General features: G+C 40.4%; 1 protein-coding gene across 3 annotated transcripts in view; it reads right to left on the reverse strand.

Annotated features, from left to right (window-relative positions):
- Positions 1-1,356: 1,356 nt before the first annotated feature.
- Positions 1,357-21,916, reverse strand: part of nin (ninein (GSK3B interacting protein)) — a 35,131-nt gene continuing 14,571 nt past the window's right edge. Inside the window, exons 11-29 of one of the 3 annotated variants that reach the window (XM_049596932.1) lie at positions 21,543-21,717; positions 21,260-21,370; positions 21,024-21,113; positions 20,753-20,888; positions 20,464-20,585; positions 19,194-20,008; positions 18,885-19,127; positions 14,241-14,339; positions 14,072-14,141; positions 13,049-13,216; positions 12,844-12,960; positions 12,444-12,557; positions 11,583-11,729; positions 11,219-11,398; positions 10,973-11,107; positions 10,761-10,862; positions 9,493-9,585; positions 4,289-4,402; positions 1,357-2,364 (exon numbers count right to left, since the gene is read on the reverse strand). In XM_049596932.1, the coding sequence (XP_049452889.1) occupies positions 2,149-2,364; positions 4,289-4,402; positions 9,493-9,585; positions 10,761-10,862; positions 10,973-11,107; positions 11,219-11,398; positions 11,583-11,729; positions 12,444-12,557; positions 12,844-12,960; positions 13,049-13,216; positions 14,072-14,141; positions 14,241-14,339; positions 18,885-19,127; positions 19,194-20,008; positions 20,464-20,585; positions 20,753-20,888; positions 21,024-21,113; positions 21,260-21,370; positions 21,543-21,717 (3,247 nt within the window). In that variant the 3' untranslated portion in view covers positions 1,357-2,148. Of the gene's footprint in view, positions 2,365-4,288; positions 4,403-5,738; positions 6,531-9,492; positions 9,586-10,760; positions 10,863-10,972; positions 11,108-11,218; positions 11,399-11,582; positions 11,730-12,443; positions 12,558-12,843; positions 12,961-13,048; positions 13,217-14,071; positions 14,142-14,240; positions 14,340-18,884; positions 20,009-20,463; positions 20,586-20,752; positions 20,889-21,023; positions 21,114-21,259; positions 21,371-21,542; positions 21,718-21,916 lie in introns of those variants that run through there. The other 2 variants (XM_049596931.1, XM_049596933.1) reach the window with 2 other exon arrangements.

The raw sequence follows: 21,916 nt of genomic DNA on the forward strand, positions 1-21,916 counted from the left end.
TACCACACTGAAGTAGTAGTTGTAATAATAACTAGGAACAGAATGTATCAAAGGTGTCAAAGTAAAAGTACAGACCTTGCAGAATGGCTCTTAGTAATGATTATAAATGTATTTATATAGTTATTATTCACGTATTTATAGACAAGCAGATGGTAGAAGTCAAGCTGAGTATCATATCTGATAATATACAGTAGCTTATGTGTGTAAAATATTGTGGAAAAAATGAAGATGTATATATACTTACATTATTATTATTATTATTATTATTAATGCATTTACATGTAAGCAAAACTTTAAGTTGTTAATGGCCAAGGTGGGGCTGGGTATCATATAAGGAAGTATACAGTATGTATGTAAAACAATGTGAACAATAAATGCATGTAGTGGAGTAAAAAAAATACAATTTTTACATCTGAAATATAATGTAGCATAAAAAAAGAAACAGGCAAGTAATAAGTGTCAATAATACCACACCGAAGTACATGAATATTAGAAACAGAAGGTAGTTAAAGTATTGAAAGTAAAAGTACACACTTTGTAGGATTAGATCATTACTTTTCACACACACATGTAAGCAAACGTTAATGTTGTAGTTGATTGAGTTGGCATATTTTATACATGTGTTAAATATTGTCAAAATAATTAGGAACAATTGCTTTTCAATAAATGTAGTGGAGTGAAAAGTAAATTTCGTACTTTTATAATGTAGTGGAGTTGAAGTACAGTCACAATCAGCACAGTGTCAAGATGGACACCCAAGACAAGAGTCACCAATTCAGTATCTGACCAAATGTCTCCCCTTCTGATCCTGAGATACGGCATTGAGTAATGGCCAGAAAAGTGATTTATACAGAACATTATGACGTCACAGTGAAGTTCACCTTTGACATTTTGGATACAAAATGCCATCACTTCATCCTACAAGACATTTGAGTTCAATTTTGTCATAAGCATATGACTTATCGAGTTATGGCTAATAACATGTTTTGTGAGGTCACAGTGAGCTTCTAATCAGTTCATTGTTGAGTCTGAATGGACATTTTTACCAAATTTAAGGAAACTTCCTCAAGGTGTTGTTGAGATATCATGTGTATGAGAATCAGACGGATACAAGGTCACAGTGAGCTTGACCTTTGACCACCAAAATCTAATCAGTTCATCAATGAGTCCAAGGGGACGTTTGTGCTAAATTTGAAGAAATTCCCTCGAGGCATTCTTGAGATTTAGTGTTCATGAGAATGGAACAAACAGACGGACGACCCGAAAACATAATGCCTCTGGCCACGGCTATCCCTGGCGTGGAGGCGTTAAAATGACACTCAAATACACTTAAGCAAAAATGAATCCAGTGATAAATCAAACCAGACATGATCCGTGTATTTTATTTAAACCTGTAACACAAAACTTTACCCTGCTCTCAACTTTAGTGCTTCTGCTTCATTATAAAGACAAAGTCCTTCACATGTATCTAACACATTCATAATGGCACAGCTTTACACATTAAACTTTACATATTGCATCAGTTAACAGGATCTGAATCAGATGTATTTAAATAACCTGCACTGCCACTTGACATTCACTTGATGTAACTTCAGGCAACAGTACATGAAAGCTAACACCTGGGAGAGGTCACCGGATTATTTGACTGTTCTGCTGACATGATTTCACCACTGATAGGTCTGTTTCTTCTTTACATAAAGGCTTGAGACGGAAAGAGGAGACAGATTAACACGTTCATCTCTTTGACAACACAGACAAAAGAACACTTATATAAAAAGTGCACCTCAGTATTGCTTCACTCTCTCTTTAAAAGAGAAATATAGTGTCATGGTACAATATTTACTTATGTACTATTAACAGCTACTGCTTTGAAAAATATTTAACAAATTATAAATTACAGTTTTCTTTGAACCTCACATTTGGTTCAACATGAGCTCATTATTGCTTCAATTAAAAATACTGCATAATTAACTGTAAAAATTTAGGCTTTCTTGTGCATTTGGCTGCATCTGTTGCACAAGTATTCAAGCAATAAAAAATATGTTTAAAAAGCATTTTTAAATAATAACCAGTGCACTTCATGGTTGACTTTGGACACTTCCATTTGGCATGGCAAGTGCTGTTCACATCCCAAGCTCCTCCTGTAGGTTATGTGCATTTGTAGTGGTAAGGCAGTGAGAGGAGGGGCGAGGGGTTCAGGTCTCGCACTATCTTGTTCAGGCTGGAGATCTTCTCCTCCAGCAGGTAGTTCTTCTTCTCGGCAATCTTGTGCCGCTGCTCAGTCTTCTCCAGAGCTCTCAGCAGCTGCGTGTTCTCCTCGTACAGGTCTTTGATCAACACGTCTGCTTTGCCATTCTTGTGCAACTAGAAAAGTCGGAGACAGTCGATGGTAAAGACTTTGATCATTCATTTATTACTTAATGTATGTAATGTAACCCAGACTGGAAATGAAAGTTAGGACGGTTTATGAGGGAGTTTATAACAAGAGAGCTACATGCTGCCATTTTGCCTCTATGTTCTGACTGGTTGCACTGATTAAAGTGCATTTATTATCTTGTGATTATCCATTTTGTTTTCTTCTATAAACTGTTATTACTAAATGATATGTAATTAAGCTTTGGCAATAATGCAACTCTAATAATCTCTATAAACAGATATCTTTATATGAGTGCAGAATCTGTAGGTAACTGCACACGAGATGTATCGGAAGCATCCTGGTTTCTGTCTGTAGTCTAGCATTGACCAGTCATGTTTGAGCAGCAGGTAAAAAGTCTGTGTTGAGAGCAGAGAAGGCCGTAATGCAATCTCAGAACCCATCAACTATCATCTGATGACGATTCAGCTTTTTATTGGATTTATTTTTAATTTACTAACATTAATATGCAGGTATCTATTCATAGTGACAAGTCATCTCTCAACTCTATCTCTGTTCTCACGCCTCAGGTTGCTAATCAGACTGTAATTACTGCTGCATGGTAGAGGAAGTCTTAGCTCGAATATTCGCTGGCTACACCGGAGCCCCTGAAATATTGGCAGGACATTACATTTAGAAACTTAATCATCTTTAGCCTGACAGCAGATGGGCTTCAAAATGTTAACATTCATGCTAATAAGGCTTACTGAAATAGTTAAATATGAGACGGCAACCATGACCGACTTCTCAAAAGAAAGGCAACGTACAAGTTCTACACTTTACTCAGATAACTTGATATTTCTTATGATGCTTTGACGTCTCAATGTTGTTGTGTTTTCCTTGTTTAATTTGGTTGCTTCTTTTAAAGACCTCATTTCTAACAGTGTTTTCTATATAATATACTGTGATCATTTTCTTAGGTTTGATATTTTGACAAATCTGATTTGTTTTATAAGGATGATTTTATGGATCACTGATGTGTCAGGCATTCTGAGATTTGGTTTCTCTTTTTGTCGAATTAAGTAATATGACCTGTAGCTTTAGTACTACGATGTGTTTATTCACACAAGGGCACGATAACATAGCTTTTTTTTTTACACTTGTCATCATGATAAAGCACGATAAACACATGACGAGAGACTGCAATATTGCACTCAGGGATTTTTCTGATTTAGCTGAAAGAAAGTATCACTAAAAACTTCACTTGAAAATGTAACTATCACTTAAAAAAAAGAAAAAAAAGTGCTTTTTATATCAAGTTCAATGATTACTTTGTTTAATAAAAGAACGTTGGAAAGAATTTCCATTAAGGGTTTTAAATTAAACAAGAAATTCCTTGTATTTCATCTTTGTACTGAAAGCAGCAGAAAACTGAGCACACATTTAATATCCATTTAATTATCTCAAATAGGATCGTTAATTAAATATTCAGTGTTACAGCATTTTGTGTATTTTCCCCATATTGTGAAGCCCTAATTCACACTGTGAATCTGATGCCTGATAATGGTCCATGACTGAAGTGTTGTGTCTCTCATGAACTCTGATGACAGTCTATAAAAAAAATTAATATTGGTCCATATATTATCGATTTTATAACACTCAAATATCAGTATCAGCCTTAAAAAAATACAGTACTGTGACTGTAATACTGTAAAAAAAAAAAAAAAAACAACAAAAAAAAAAAACAACTTCACTGAGAAAACTCAACTCCATACTGTTATTTTTCACTTGGATATTAAATAAAAAAAATCTATGTGGACATTTATGCAAGATAGTTCATGATTTTGGCACTATTTAAAAATATATATATGTAGGATTTGTTTTAAAGAGACAACAGTGACTTAATTCTGATGATGACGAGCTCTTTGAACTGACCTGGTCTTTGAGCTGAGCAACCTTCTCTTTGAGCAGCAGCTTGACGTTATGCAGCGACAGCTCAATTTCCCTCATACGCTCCTCCATATTCCTCATCTTCCTCTCCCTGTCATCCTGGTAAGAAGACAGTGAGCCATATCAACACATTGCTGCAGATGTAATAAGAGGATGATGAAAATTTAAATCTTCTTCCCTTTGAGGTGATGCAAACTGAGAAACTTGACAGACCACGCTCTAATGAGCTAGATGTTTTATTTTGATTTCAGCATTAAATGATCTCTGGTACATTTCTAAAGGAGAGGAGACAACGTGCTAAAAAAATAAATAAAATATAAATAGGTATAAAATTATGCCATGTATTCCAGATACATCTACAAAAATAATTTAATGCATAAATAAAATATAAATCCTAACATATTTCTATTGAAGGAGTAGTTGGGATCTTTTGTAGTGGGGTTTTATGAGGTAGCAGCAGGAGTACGGACACTGGAGTGAAGCATTGTACTGTTGTGGATGGGGACAGCAGCAAAATGTATTTTAGTTGCTTAAAGAGATCACTATAGTTTAAGTGTACACTACATTTAGAATATTTTCAATTTTACATTTTTGTGAGACAGGGAACTAAAGCCATTATATCACTCTCCACAAAGCCAGACTCCATTGAGAAAACCAGTGATTTAACACTGCTGAACACAGGTCTACCACTGCCTCGATCAGCTAGTTTTTTTGCATTATTGTGTGACTTTGGTGTTTAAAAGGGTTAGTTCAGATTCACCAAAGTCACTCAATAACTCAAACTAATTGCAGATTGAAGCAGCAACAGAGTTGCCGTGTTCAGTGAGCTAAAATTGCTGTTTTTGTCAATGGAGTCTGGTGGATTTGACGAGAGCATAAAGCTGCAAACGACTTCCCTGTTGGATAGGGCTGTCTATCGAAAAGGTAAAGGGATGAAAATAGTTTGAATACAGCGTACACTTAAACATTTATAGATTTTTTTAGGAGGCTAAAATACGTTTTATTGCAGGACATTGCTTAGCTTCTGTGTCAGTACATCTACCTGCTTCTCCAAACTGGGAGCATGCCTACAGCCATCTACTGTATGTAATACACAGACTATGAATAAGTATCTCATATAAGCCCACTTCAAAAAACCCGAACTATGCCTTTAAAATAAATAAAACAAAACAATAAAATCCATTTAAATCTATACATGGTCCAAAAGTAAAGACTCACCAAGTGACTCAAAACACAGATACAACATTAACACATCACTACTGGGGACAAACAATGATTTGGTTTCTAATCATAAATACCAGATAAACATTCAAAGTTGTTTGATGTGTTTGAACAAGAAAAACAAAACAAAAAAAAAAACCCAGAAAGATGCAATTCACTTTGGTTGTGCAGCAGCACACACACACACACACACACACACACACACACACACACACACACACACACACACACAGTCTCAGAACACAAACAGGTAGCTTGAAGAAACATTCAGCTATGTGTAGCGTCAGATAAGAAATACAGGCATAAACAACAAAGGACAAACAGTGAAAACATTCACAGAGAAATCTCATACTGGACACAGACAGTAACATCACCTGACAGTTACAGGTTGCTTGATTGTTGGAAAAGGCTCAGGAAGCTGTTAGGCACTAACCTCGCCTCAACTTAACACTCCTCGATGATGGTAAGCCAAGCTGTCACACAAGAGTGAGCCTCTGAGGATGTAAATATACCCTGTCTCACATGATGATAAATGGTACAAGTGCATAACAAGAAATACACCCTGTGTTAAAAACATTCCCTGTATTCAAACTACAAAAAGCACAAAACAGGATCGGACCCTCGTAACAAAGTCTTGTGTTTGTAGATGTTAAATTTCGTCGTGTCGCTATTTTATAAAATCCCATTGGGAAAAACCTCAGTACCCTCCTCTGTGTTTTCCTGCCACCTAGCAGCAGGGAAATACAAATACACATCTATGCCCTTTGAATCAGGCACCACGTTAGTTCACATTCTCCTATAAGGACGCAGAAAGGACGGCATCACGTGCCACAGTCAGATTTTGGCTCCAGACACGGCAGAGGAAGAGCAGGACTGAGAAAAAGGAGCAGTCTTGGAGGGGAAGCAAAGAGGCTAAAGTGAAGAGCAGGGAAAGACGCTGGTGTTACAATCCACCGATCCGCCGGTAGCTGTCTGCGTGAGCCGCCCGCTGCTCCGGCATCGGCCCCTGGAGAGAGAAGGCAGGTACACTTCACCACGGCTCTACCCTCTCCTCTGATCCTAAAATCCTACACAGGCCTGGTCAGTTAACACGCCTTCACACAGGCTTTCATGGCGAATAAACATAAACAAATATAACCATAAAACTGTGAAACTCAGCTCATTATTTTAAATCTGCTTCTCTTAACAAGAACATTTCAACACACCATTTCCCCCAGTGACTGTGATGAGAAGTGGTATTATGAAATACAACAAAGAACTAGTTATGTTATTAGCTGTTGCTATGGCCAGAACGAATGGACAGCCAACCACATGATGAGCTGACTTTGAAAAATCTGGTAAAAACCACCATGAACACTGACACAAATCAGTTCCTGTGTTCCTGCAGAAATTATTTTTCCTTCATAAGATCCCATTTTATATAACAGCTGTGTATACTACACATTTATATTACTGAAAAGGGACATTTCAGTTCAGTTTAGCATGTGCAGCATGTGAAAAGACTTAGTGTTTTTGGAGTGTGACCCATACTAGCAACTAAAAGTTGAGATACTCTGGCAGGACTGGGCGATATGACGGTATATTCTGTATGATGGTATAAATGTGTCCCCTGGTGGAAATTGGGCACCATCGTTTCTGCTGCAGGAGCAGGCTACGTGGCAAATCAGGGCTGGATTCCCATGTGATCATGCAAATTTAGCCACCTCCAGGCCCCCAGGAACACTGCTCAGCCTTGCAGACAATTTTTTTATTGACTACTTGCTGTACTGTAGCCAAAAAAATCCCTTGCAGCCCAAAAAGCATTCTCAGTGTAATTTAATTTTAATTTGATTTATAAAGCCCAATATTACAAATCACAATTTGCCTCAGAGGGCTTTACAATATACGACATCCCTCTGTCGTTGGACCCTCACAGTGGATAAGGAAAAACTCCCCCAAATGGAAGAATCTTCCCCCTAAACGACTATTATAAAAGAGACGTCTGTAAAACTGTTAAAAGAAACCTCGAAATGCGAGCAAGGTCAATTATGAGTCTTTTTATTATGAATTTTTGATCCATGCAAGTTTCATATTTGTAAAACTTTCCTTTTTAAGCTGAGAAAAGTGATTAAAAAATGTGTGGCGTCATTATAGTTGAGTCATCACTCTAAGAGCTGATCGAGAACTTGCGGCGGGGCCAGCAAGAGAAAAACTACTGCACATATTCAAATACCCAGAAGCCAGAAAATTATTTTTTAGGAGTATGCTCCAGGCGAGGGACTCCACTGTGGGTCCCAAATCGAGTTACTGTTATGCATCCTCCTTGCAAGGTAATGTGATTTGGGCAGACATGTAGCAGGAGAGTGAAGCTGTAAATACAGGAACCTGTCACACTTGATATGATTGTTTTCAGGAACCTTGAAGCTTCCTTTTTTTAAGATATTTTTTTTGGCTTTTGCCATTATTCAACAGAACAGATTAAGCGTGAAAGGGGGGAGAGAGGGGATGATATGCAGCAGAGGGCCACAGAAAGGACTCAAACCTGCAGCCACTGCAGCACGCACATTGACTTTGTTTATGGGATGCCCACCCTGCCTACTGAGCTACTGGGCGCCACGAAGCTTCAATTTTTAGACTTTTTAGTTTTACTGTTTTTAACTCGTACTGTCTCAATCGATGAAGTATGGTATGGTTCTCTTAAACAATTTCTTAATTTAGAACAGAATTCAGAACGATCATTGCATCGTGATATAAACTGTTACCGTGAAATAAAATTAGATTATAATATAATTAGAAATTAGATTTTGTATGAGGTCAATATATTGTGCCGTTAGATCTGGTAGGTATATGATCAATAACAAAGTAAACATGTAGTATACACAATTATTATGTAAGATTGGATCCTTTTTCCTTCCTCTACATTCATGGTGACCTAGTGACAACTACTAGATAAAAATGACAACAAAAAGTCAGATACTATTAAAATAAAAGTGGGATGACAGCATTTACAGATGGACCTGGATGAACTACAGCTATCTAGTCGAGGAGAGACAGAAATTTGTGCAACATGACTGTGACACAAGGTGACAAATGGAAAAAAACACCCTCCAGGACCACACCCAGACGATCACACCACTGCAGCTACTTCGGTCCCGAGACGGAAACTCAAACAAAGACGGTGAGTTCAGAAACACACAGGCACCACAGACTAAACACCAAACCCACAAAGTAAACAGCACAAACACACGACATAAGGAGGTGACGACAGACAGGTGCTGACATGGAGCTGTGACGAGCACCAAAACAAGGAGCACTGCAAAGTCAGCGTTCAAACAAAAACGTCATGGAAAATAAAAATAAATGAGGATTATCACAACAACGTGATGACACTCAGCTCAGGTGACATGACTCACTTTGAAAAGCAAATATAATGGTTGCTTTGATGTTGAACATTTTAGTTATGTGTTTGAATTTCCAGCCAAATTAAAAAAAAAACAAATATCAGCACCTGAACTGAGTGATTTATTTTCTACAGCAAAGTGACAGTGACAGAAATACAATGGGCGTGTTTGCATTAACTCCCATTATATCCCCAAACATTCCCAACATGTGACGTAGCTCCATCTTAGAGCCATTAATGATGAATTCATGATAACTGAGACAACAGATGGCCATAATGTGACAAAAGAAAATGATGAATGAAGATGAATATAAAACCAAACGGTGCAATGATGCAACAGCACTAAAACTCCAAGTATTAAACTGCTTGTTCAAGTTTTTTGCTCTGTGTAAAGTTTCAAAGCAGACTCTGGAAAAAACATATTTTGTAAAGGATTCATTTGTGCATCCTGTGAGTGATTATTTAAATTGCAAGCCTACTAAAGGTGAATGTAGACATGCAGCTCTCATTTAGATTATGTTTCATAATAGTTTCACGTGCACGTATTTGCCAGAGTCTGCTGTCAGGGAAGATTTAGGTTGTACTGTACCTGCATGTTGTCCGGATCTTCACCACGATGCTGTCCCCTGGGCATCCTGTGAGGTGATGGAGGCAGAAGTCCGACCAGCTGAGCCTGAAATGCCTGGACAAAGTAGAATGATAAGTAAGAGAAGATGAAATATGCACAGCATGAGGTCACTTTATCTAACAATAATCTAATCACAACAATGATCCCATTCTTTCAAAAGAAACTGGATAAAAAGTAGATTGAATGCAAGTGAAAAAATTACAATCACAAACAGTGAATACAAGCAGAAAGAAGTATGCTCCATACTATGGTAGTGATGCATGAGCTCCCCCTAGTGGAACAAGGAGGAATCTCTAAAATATTTTTACAAAATTAAATACCGGTACAACAATTTAAATACATATACAATGCTATATTTTAAATTAAAATACTTGGAACTAGGAGATGCCTGAAATGTAATTTTAAATGTAGGGTTCGCATTTTTATGGACAAAATTTCAAAACTCTCCATGACTTTTCAAGAACCCACAATAACATTTCCATGATAATGCACAATACTCCATCTCCTAAATGCAGTGCAAGTTATGCCCAGTGGCTGAGGGACATTATGTCCTGCCTTAATCTATAAAAAAAAAAAATACGCTACACAATTTGTAACTCAAATAAGAAAATTCAAAAAGGTTTGGGTTTAGTTGTATGTTAATGATTTTGTGTTTGTTTCTTGTTGTTGGTGCTTTCTGTCCGTGTATACTCTGATTAAGTACCCCATTATTCTGAACCTGCCTTATACACAGGCATCTCTCCCCCTCTCTTTTAATATTGAGCCTGACTTTCAGCAAATCTGTATATTTTTTTTGGTACTATTCAGGAGATGGAGGACTGTCCTGTTGATGATATTCCGTCTGTTATTAGGGGTGCGTGGAATAGGGAGGATTGTGATTGGATTTGATGCTTTGTTCCCGTCATATATATATGCTTTAAGTTTGATACCAGTTGTGAGTATGCATGAGTAATCCTGTTTAAATTGAATAAAAATATTCTTGATTAAAGAAAATACAGTGCAAATTAAAAGTAGTAGTGAGGAAGACCATAGGTATGGACACTTTGGGGTGTTGCTGTATTTGAACACTGGTCACAGAGGAGAGCTTAATATTTTGGGAGGTGGTAACGCAGTGAGGAAAGAGAACCAGTGTATAAACACTATACCCAATTTGAACAACAGGTGCAAATCAATCCATTTGATCTTAAAAGCATTAAAATAGGAGCAAAGACGTTGTTAGCATGACTCACCTCTAGCAGCTGTGTAGACAGTTGAGCCATTTGGGCCTTGAGTGCATCATTTTCTTGTTGAAGGCTCTCTGGCTCTGTGTGTCCTTGTCCTGATTCACAGCCCTGAAACACAAAAAGCACACATCATAAGAATTTAAACCATATCATCAACATGCTTTGGAGAAAAAAAAAAAGTAACAAAGGTTATCTGATTAGATTCATGCAGTTTGTACCTTGGTGAGCTCCTTTTGTGCCTCGAGCTCCTGCCTCAGAGAGGCGTTCTCCTGCTCCAAGGCCTTCACCAGCGAGGACTGACTCTGCTGTTTGTGCTGCTTCAGGGACACGATGGTGGCATCCAGCTGGCGGACCTGCGGACAGAAAATAAATGACTTATGGATTAATGACAGAGTGAGAAAATGGAACACTGATATGACTGCAGGTTTTACACGTTCATCAGTTTGCTGTGGTCCTCAGCTCACCTTTTCTTTGGACTGCACCAGGTCTCCTTTGACATTACGCACTTCAGCCTGAAGCCTGTCGTTCTCCTGCCTCAGCAGCTGCCGCTCCTGGTCCGCCAGCCGAGACATCTCGTCTCTGTACAGCTTCTTGCTCGGACTGTGGACGCCACTCGAGCGCAAGGTCTTCTCCAAAATGTGGTTCTGTGATGAACAAAGGTCAAGACTACTGTGAAAATGCACCAAAATTGCACTCCCTTGTTTGTAAATTTGATCTTTAAGCATCACTTGCAAAATAAGTCAGATAATTTTATGCTTTTTCACAATTTTTGAACTTAATGTGCTAATTTGTTTAGTCTGCTACATGAAAAACAGAAAAATTTCTTACCTTTTCGCTGACATTTTGCAGCTGTTTGTGAAGCACTGCAACTTCCTGTTTGAGGGAATCCCTCTCCTGCTGCAAAACTCGAAGGTCTGACTTAAGACGAGCGCTTTGATTGCTCACAGCCTGAAGAGTTTCATCCACTGTCTTGACCTAGAGTAGAGAAAAGAATATATTAAGTCCTTGGTAAAGGCCGAAACATACCACGGCCAAACTGCATGCGTCAAAACAGCTGCCCCTTTTGTTTTCTATATGCAACCCCACATGCTGCAAGCACAATTATTACAGACTCTGCGATGGTTCCAAAAAAGGAGCAGCTTTGCGCCACACTGCAACACTTCATGCCAAGGTCCGTCCTATATCAAGCCTCACTGCCTCTGAAGACAACCACAACTTTCCCCCACTTGCCCACCTGCTTGTACATCCCAGCTCCAATAGTATTATATAGAACAGCTCTTTTCTGCTTCCTTGGCAGTTCGAGTTCTCTCCTCACCTCTTGTCAAAGAATGAGGGTGGCTCTTCAGGTGTGCAATCAAGTTCAGTTAGTGGGTGTCCATACAGAAATTGAAGCTAATGCAAAGGTGGAAGTGGTAAAGATCTATTATAGTAGTGACAACTGTGTGGTCTCCTGTTGACGTGCTGCAGAATGACACTTCCTAATAGCACTAGGCGCGGAACTTGACATGTCATATGATGCACTGCAGTGCTGCAGCGGCAGTGTGTTTTCAGCTTAACACAGATTTCAGGGTTCAACTTGACTCACAAATCTGTTTAATTACTATGAATCTTATTGTAAAATGCTTTGAAATAATACTACACAGCGACTGATTGATACGGATGATTCTGTGGGTTACAGCAGACTCCTACCTTCTCTTGAGCTTTGGGTAACTGGTTGCAGAGGCCCTGGGTCTCCTTATCCGCGCTTCTCCGCTCCTCCACCAGGTGGCTGAGCTGACTCTCCATTAAGTCTACTTTAACCGCCTGAAAACCAGAAGACAACTACAGTTATAATTAAACAATCCCTTATGTACCACTTTACAGCCAAAGCTCGATCACACCACAACATCTCAGCAGATCACAGAAAACATTTCTTTAGCCTTTTCGTTTGTACTTTTGTTATTAAGGGTGAAATTATTTATAGATAGTTGTGATCACTTAGACTGTGTGAGTCATTTCATGGCATGACTAGGTGGTGATAGTGCTTTATCACTTTGTGTCTGTGTGGTGCTCATTAACCCCATCAAAGTGCCCTCGGCCTGATGCTCACCTTCTCTCTGAGGTCAGAGAGCTGCTGTGACAGCTGGGTATTCCTCTGCTCCAGCTGTGCAGTGTCCTCCAGAGCTTTGGTCAGCTCTGCCTCCAGAGCCGACACACAAGCTGCCAGCTAACACAAAACAGCCACCAATTAACTACCCACTACGACCACCATGACACCACAACGACCATCAGTCTGTCAATAAAACTCTGTTTACCTTGTTTTTCTCCTCAGCAGTGAACACCTCCCTCCTCTCGTTTTCATTTATCAGCTCTGCCAGCTGCTGGCGTAGATTCTCCATATCAGAAATATTTTGGGTATTTTTCTCTGACAGCAGCCCGTTCTCGTCCTCCAGTGATTGGCTCTGCAAACGCAGCTCTGAAATCTGCAGTGAAGATACATCAACATCTTAATAACGGCTTCTGAATGAATTGGTACAGACACTCTTGGTCCCCAGAAGATGAATCCTTATGACTTTGCAGATCCCCTGACTTTTCCTGTAGCGCCACCATGAGGTACACCTGATGCTGCTGAATGTGTGTTAGCATGTTTAGTGTGTTCCAATCCCCATAATTACAGTGTCTATGTTTCCAGTTCTGCTTTTGTGCTGAAAGCCTGCTTGACAGCAGCGGGATAACGCGCTGGGCTCTGGTTTGTCTTTTACTCATCCTGGTTATTGGCACACCTGGGTGATGCCATTGAATGTGTGTTAGCATGTTGGATGGCATTTACAGTCACATCCTCTGTAACAGTAGAGCACCGCCGACTGTCCCCTTCTTAAGGCTTGTGTACACTGAGTAAGTTTTTTTCTGATGCATCTTTTTCATCCGTCATCCAGAAAAAAAAAATCATTATGCAAAGAAACCTTGCACATCGATTCAGATGTGTTTCATTGTTCTGTTTGTTGTGAAATTTCACAATACCTGACAAAATTAAGAGACACATTTCCTCCTTTGCCTCTCTGTCTTGTCACAGCTGTGTCCCACTGCCACAATTCCTTCACTGATTCTTGGACATCTCTAAAAGCTTCTGACAAATGCGAAAAACGTAACGTAACAACGTAAGGTCGTATCCATTTTTAGACGTGTTACAATTCGAGACAAAAGAACTGACTCAGTGTGCAACGGCCTTCATACACTACATACACTAGCATTTAGCTCAAAGCACCACTGCCCAAGTTTGGCCTCACAGAGCTGCTGGCTTGACTTTAGACTCATGTTTTATCAAGTTACTTCAGTACCTGTTTCTCGAAGTTCTCTGCTTCCTTTTGAGCTGCAAGGTTCCCTTTCTGCAACTGCTCCATTGTTTGCCTAGAATCAAGAACATTTGAACATGTTAATTTACATGACAAAACAAACATGAATAGAGGTTATTACTAAATATATATTTATATTAAATGTGTTTCTTACACCAGCTCTTCCTGAAGTACTTTCATGTCCTCTTCCTTCAACGCTGCAATCTTCTGCTTGAGGATGACGTTTTCTTCAGCAAGACGACTCGCCTCAGATCTACAGATAAACAAAACCACATTTAAGATTCTAATAAAACTGTACATGTCAGAATTCACATTAATAATTCAGTGGATGATGTATGAGGAGTCTCTTGCTACACATTGATTAAAAGCATCCTATTCTACCATTTGCACATATTGAACTTGCGTTTGCTTTTCAACTCTACAGGGATCAAAGCAGCACAAGTGTTGAAGATCTGTTGCATCGCACAAAGGGTTTAGGAACGTTATCACGGGTAGGAAAACTGCACTATGTTGTGTTTGGGAACAAAAGGAGGAGCACTCTTCAGAATCAAAGCACCACAGGGATGGGACATGGAGAAGCCACAGGAGACAGGTTCCTAGTTTTTCTCCACGTTACCTATGAGCCTGTGTGGTTTCATTTAACGACTGCGACTCGTCCTGTAGCTCTGTGATGGCTCTGCGAAGTATGGTGTTCTGCTTCTCAAACTCCTCACAGCTGTCCTCCAGATCTGCCTGAAGAAGAGACTCCTCTGTGGGGCTCTCTGATCGTCCAGCGTCCGGGTGTATGGCTGATAGTATCTCATCCGGCCACTCCAATTCACTTAACAACTCCGAGAGCTTTCGGTTCTCTTCTCTCATCCTTCCGATCTCATCCACCAGTACGACCTGCTGATCTTTGAAATCATGGAAAACATTCATCCTGCTTTCAAGGCTCCAAACTCTCTTCTCGAGTTCACTGTTTTGGTCTTTCAGTTTGGCATTTTCACACATGCAATCTTCATATCTAATCTGAAGATCTGTCATCTTTAAGGCCTTAACCTCCAGCTCTTTGATGTGCTCCATTAAGAGCAGCACTTTCACTTTGAGGCCATAGTTTTCCTCCAATATATGGTGGCCAGTTTTGACCTTTTCAGTGTTATGAGCCAGAAGATTCTCCAGTATTTCTGTCTTCTGTTGAAGCAGAGAAATCTTCTCATGTAGGAGGACGTTCTCCTCGGTGGCGGTGTTCTGCAAAGCCTGTAGCTTAAAGAAAGAACGATCTCTGTCCTCACAATCTTCATCCAGATTTCCCAGACAATCATCTGCGCATTCATCCTTTGTTTTGGTGGTTAAATGTTCCCAGTCTGACTCTACTTCAACTTCCTGTCTACAGCTGTGAGAGTTATTTGGTAAACACCTAACCGCAGCATCCACCAGACACAGTACATCTGGGTCACCTGTCTCCTCCAGCACTGAGGGATCGACCGCAGTCTCATGACAAGGCTCATCTTCACGGAAAGAGCTCTCATTGTCTGAGGTTTGCACATCTTGAGGTTTGTTCTCCTCCTCACATGATTCAAGAGCAACTTCATTCCCACCGTCTGTTGCATCTTCATCTACACCTTCAAACGCCTCAGGGGATGAGACTGCCTCACATGGCATCTCTGGGGCTTCATTTTTGGGTTCAACAGTTGAATTGTTTTCACAGGATGTCGATTCAGGGTCTTTGTGTCTAATTTCTGCAGAAGAACAGCCTCCTTCGGGGTCTCTGTCAACTTCCTCGGGGCTTGAGTCTCTATTTTGGTGATCTTCTGGAACAGCAACAACCTGATTTACTCCTGGCATGTTGTCTTCTTGATCATCACTGGTAGCAGGGATGTTTTCATCATCTTCATTATCAATATTTTTGGTATTTTCCGGACCTCCGTCTGTTTCCTGTTCTTCATCAGAGAAAGAAACACATTCTTCCTCCATTAAAGTATTAATTTCCTTTGATTCTTCCATTTCTTCTTCCTTAGCCTTTTCCACAGAAGAAGAAAGCTGATTTAATTCCATTTCTAACTCTTTTATTCTGATTTTAAGCCTATCTATTTCTGCTATGAGCTCTTCTCTGTCATCCTCTCGATTGTCTTTTAACTTTTCCTCAAGACTAGATGCATGTTCCTGCAGCTCCTTCCTCTCAAGCTCAAAGTCCTCTGCTGCCTGTTTGAGCAGCATCTCCACCTCCTCGATCTTCATCTTCAAATCGTCCCGCTCAGTCAACAAATCAATCCTCTCGGTAATCTGCCTCTCAGAGATGGCAAACATCTCATTGTATTTTGCCTCAAGCTCCACCTGGGTGCTCAGAAGTTCTTCCCTCTCCTGTTTAAAATCTTCCACAGTTTGATTTAGCAGGAGCTCGGTGTCGAGTGCTTTCTTCTCGGACTGAGACAGAAGCTCGTCTTTAATTTCAAGGCTTCCTTGAAGTCGGTTGTGGAGGTCATTCAGCTGCCTGCTCAGCTCTATCTCTTTAGTCTGAGCCAAACTAATGGAGTCATCTAGCTCCTTTTGAAGCTGCTGGTTTTTCATTAAAAGTTCTTCCATTTCCTCTCTATGAAGAATTTCAAGCTCATGTTTTTCTTTTGCCCACTCTTGATTCAGACTCTCTCTTTCTTGCTCCATTGCCTCCTCCATCAATCTTCTTTGTCCCTCGGCGTTCTCAAGGGCCTCCTGTATCTGCGCCTCCCAGTGGAGCTTCTGCTCGACATGTCTTTCAGAGAGAGCCTTCAACTCACTTTGGTAGTGCTGTTCAAGCCTCAAAACATCGGCCTGAAAACGCTCTGCGACAGATTCTTGATCACCTGAGAAACGGCTTTCCACTTCGTTGATTCTTTGGGTGAAGCTGATCTCGATTTCCCTCCTGCACACGGTTATTTAATGATTGTTACAGCAACAGTTTTGAACTCTTTATAGTACAACTTGAAATAATTAAAAGCAAAATCCTTTAGCATTTTTTAGCTAAAGTACTTTTTTTTTTTAGCAGAACATTAGGCCTGTCACAATAACTACTTTTGTTGTACAATATATTGCCCAGAAATAATTACGATAAACAATATCATTTTCATTTTGAGACCATTTTTTTGCCAATGATATACTGAAAATACAATAGCATAATAATGCAAATGCACCATTTTAAAGAGCAATTAACTGTTAATGCTTAAGAATATTTAGATATTGGAATTAAAATATGAAAAAAATGAACATATCTTTAAAAAAAAAAAAAAAGTAATTAACAATATATTCAAGAAAGTACATAAAAATTTTTAGTACCTTTTTAGGAATAGCCTAAAATTACTCAGTTTGAGAATTAATGGTCCAGTGTGTAGAATTTAGTGGAATCTGGCCGCAAGGTTACACAACTGATACTTCTGCCATTCACCAAGCGTGTAGAAAAACTATGGTGGCTGATGCAAAAATGCAAATGGCCCTATCTGGAGCCTTTGTTTGATTGTCTGTTCTGGGCTATGGTGAAACAACATGGCAGACCTCAAGATGACCTGCTCCGTACGTAGACATAAATGGCTCATTCTGTGGTAACAAAAACACAACTATTCTTATTTTCAGGTGATTATAAACTAACATTCATAACAGGGTTATGAATATTATATTCCATTTCTGTCAATATCTCCCCCTAAGTCCCACACACTGGACCTTGAACACAAACGTGATGCCTCTTGCAACTAAAGCCCTTTTCCCACCCAACTAAAAACCCATTAACATCTAGTTTTGTATTATTAATGGGAAAGGTTACAATCTGCATTTCATGGTGGCACATATGAATCTGCAGTAATGAGGGGTAATAATCAGCTCCAGTGCCAACTGGCATCGATTGGCAGTAATGGTAAAACAACATCCAGGTGGGCGCGCTACTTTTCGTCCCTTTTTCAGCACAATGCAATGATAGGCCAGCACAAAATCCCGCCTATCTCCATCCAAGCAGGACACAAACATCATCCAAAATTGGTCTGCACCAAGTATGACAGAAGGATTGAATATGAAACAGATATAAAAAAAGAAGTGAGAACCATCACATTTTATTGGTCCAACATTTTCATTGGACTAACCTGTTTTCTGGCACATTTGGGACGCAGAATATTACACACTACGTCTATTACAGAGCCATGTACACAGCTAAAGTCTAATGGCGATAGGAAAGGCATCCATCTACTATTTTTAGAGGGTTTTCCCGTGTTTACAAAAACCTGCATATACATGCTTATTTTGTTGGGAAAAGAGTATAATAGAGACGCTTGGTGAAGCTCCGGGAACACCGCAGCTATCTCCATCATTCAACTGATGTGCTGCCAGGGATGGACAGTCTGGGAGCCGGGCGTTTTGAAAGTGGTTTCATGGAGTGGAGGACGAAGTTGTTGGAGAGTAAAACTACAAAGACTTATGTTTTGGCCAATTACAAAGGGTTGGTAAGCTAATGACTATCAGGACTGTGCCTCTTCCACTCCAAAAGTGCAGCTGCAGGCAAGTAAGGCAGGTACGTTATGAGGTGGTGTCTCTCATGTGTTATATTTCTTAAGACTCACCCAAGTAGTAGGGGTAGAGAGGAAAAAGAAAGACGGAGTTGATGCGCTCAATTCTAATAATGGTTGGAAAAACCCTGCTGTTTATTCTGGCATCACGTTGGCTAAAATGTTGGTCACTTATCGGAAGTTAAGTTAGTAACGTAATTATCGTGACAGGCCGTTTGAAAAGGACGAATGTTCAGGACAAAAAAGTTTAATCAATAAAGAAGTTACTATAACCCAAACAATTAAAAACATCTCACCTCTCTTGAGCGATGTCATCCTGTAGTTTGCCCAACATGGTGCTGAGAGCCTCCCTCTCTTCACTGTGTTTGTCAGTCAGCTCCTTCAGGGCCTCTCGGTGGCTTTCCTCTAGACGAGCCCTCTCCTCTGCCAGTAAGTGTTCTAGTCTCTTCTCGTCCTCCTCTCTCTCAGTCTCAAGCTTCTGCCTCTCTTCATTCAGCCTGTCCTGTACCATCCCTTCGTAATCCTCCTCCAGCTGCAGTCTCTCCCTCTCCCACTCCTCCTTCAGCTTTTTCTCCCTCTGCTCAAACATCTCCTGTACCTGCAACCTCTCTTGAAGCACTCTATCGAGCAGAGCCTCCTCCTGACGCTCCTGAAGCTGGGTTCGTTCGCTCTCCCACTGCTCCCTGAGCTTGGCCTCCTTCTCCTCTTGCTCCCTGACAAGTCTCAACATCTCTTCCTCCAGCACCACCTGCAGGGACTCATTATTCTGTTCATCCAGCTGAGCCCTCTCTGTCTGCCACTGCTCTGTCAGCCTCTGCACAATCTCATCACGCTCCTCCTCAAACCTAACCTTTGCCTCCTCTAGTCTGGCCTTCAGTTCATCCTCATGGCTTTGCTGCAACAGCTCCTTCTCCCTCTTGCTATCATCTAACAATCTCTTCTCAAACTCAGCCTTTTCTTCCTGCAGTTTCTTTCTCTCCTCGTCCAGTCTGGCTTCAAGAAGCTCCTCATGCTCTTCGTCCAGTTTATTCAACTCAGCAGCATGTTGTTTCCTCAGCTCATCTATCTCATTGGCGAGGTTGCCATCCAGCTCGGTCTGCTGGGCTTCAAGTGTCTTCAGCTGCTCCTCCAGGTCTGCAGTGTAGGTGTGGGCCTCTAGCAGTTGTTGTCTCAGAGTTCCCACTTCCTCCTCTTGCAGATTCTCCAGCTCTGCCCTCTCCTCGGCCTGCTTCTGCTCCAGAGAAGTCCGCTCAAGCTCGGCCTGTTCCAGCTGGCTCTGGAGCTCCTGTTTGTGACTCTGAATGCTGTCCATCTCCTCCCTCAGAGCCTGGACCTCCTGCTGGTACTGGAGGGTTAAGGCAGCCTTCTGGTCCTCATGAGTCGCCCTCTGCTTTCCCACCATCTTATCAAATTCATTGATCTGTTGCAATAAAAAGAGGAAACAGAGGAATTATATTAGACATCATCTTGGACTTTGAGAAGTTGGGATGGACATTTTCCATTATTTATTGACATCTGATAGACCAAACAATTAATCCAGAAGTAATCATCAGATCAACTGATAATAAAAATAATACTCAGTTGTAGCCCTACAGGAGTTAATTTTTCATTTCACTTATCTTGATGGTTAAGTTGGATTGAATTTCCCCTCGGGGATTAATAAAGTATATATAATATAACCTGTGATGAAGCCAGTAATTTGAGTTAAAGACCAATTCAAGCACATATCAATGGCCAAAATGCCCTACAGTATCTCGTGTCAATTCACAAGATTGATATTACATCAATATGTCTCCCTGCTCTTTCCACCTCTAATCTTTATAACACATGTTCATCTAACACTGTGAAATATAAAAAGGTATGTGCTAAACTAACCTTGCTTTCCAGCTGGTTTCGCAGATCCTCCATTTCCTGAAGGTGCTGCTCCTTCAGCTGCTCTAACATCATCTCTGCCTCAAGGCTCATGCTGAAGGGCTGAACCTCATCTGAACCGATACCTGCAAAAAGTCATGTCAGAAGTTGGTGACATTTAACACAGTGTTTTCTTGTTTCTATGCAAAATGTTTACATACTGACTGTTGACATAAAGAGATGTAGTCAGGGCTCTGTAATTAGCTCTCCAGGGACTATATGTTCATATATGTGTTGTGTAAGTATTCATTACCTGGATCAGACTCCATGCCGGGGCTTTTACTCTCCAGCTCTTCGGAGAGAGGTTTGTGGCAGGGTTGATGAACTCTTCCGAGACTATGAAACTCCTGCAACTCTGACTGCAGCTCATCAATACGATCCTGCAGCTCCTACCAAATGAAAGCACAATGAGCTAAACACGCATCTAACATCAAGTCTGTAATGAAAATACCACTGCATGTGCAACCATGCAAAGAGAGCACTCAAGAAAAGGTGGGCATTTTTTATGATTTTGTTGCAGTTACCCTGTACTGAGCTTCGTAGCCACTGCGTAGGTCCTTGATGCGTTCCTCCTGGAGAAGAAAGTCTGCACTGCTGGGGTCCAAGTCCCCAAACTAAAGAAATGAAGGCAAAAGGGGAGAAGGGACACAGAAGGGGTTATGCAAGCAAAAAACAACACAAAAACAAAGATAATGAATGTGGTGTTTAAATAGAGAAAGTCAGTATTGAAGTTATGGAGAGCCATAAAATATGTCTGTACCCGTTCTTTCATAACGTTGTCCAAACTTGTCTGGAGTTTTGTATTTTGGCTCTGTGCCTCCACTAGTTTTTCTGTGGCGTCCAGCAGCTCCATTTCAAGGCGTCTGTTTTCCTAAAAAATAAAAGACCCAAACAACATACATTAACAGTAATTTAAAAAAAATTTAATACGCAGATGATATTGTAATGTTTACTGAGGAAATTGAAGCTCATCAATGAGTGTTTTGTGCATCAATAGACCATATAAAAACAGCAAACTGACGCAAAGGGAGTCTGTCTGGTACCTTCACAGAGATGGAGAGGTGGTCCCTGAGAAAAGATTCATCCTCTTTGATCTTCTCCACCTCTGCCTCCAGTTCCTTGCGCTGTGCGTCGGCCTGCTGCTGCATCTGGTCCATCTCCTTCATCAGCTCTGATCGTGCTGCTGCGAGCTTCTCTTTGTGCTCCTGTTCAAGCTTCCTGTGGACAGGCGCACAGAAAACAGAATGTAACACTGACTGTGACAAATGTTAAGAGGAGGCTGGATTCAGTTGAATGGATGACTTTGAGTTTAGCAGGTTATTGTGGTTAAAATAAATACATTGTACAACATCTATCAAATGTAAAGCTAAAGTATCTAAAACTAATTATGATCAGCTGCAGTCTTTATGAACAGCCT

The sequence above is a fragment of the Epinephelus fuscoguttatus genome, linkage group LG14, assembly GCF_011397635.1.
Source record: "Epinephelus fuscoguttatus linkage group LG14, E.fuscoguttatus.final_Chr_v1".
Taxonomy (NCBI): domain Eukaryota; kingdom Metazoa; phylum Chordata; class Actinopteri; order Perciformes; family Serranidae; genus Epinephelus; species Epinephelus fuscoguttatus.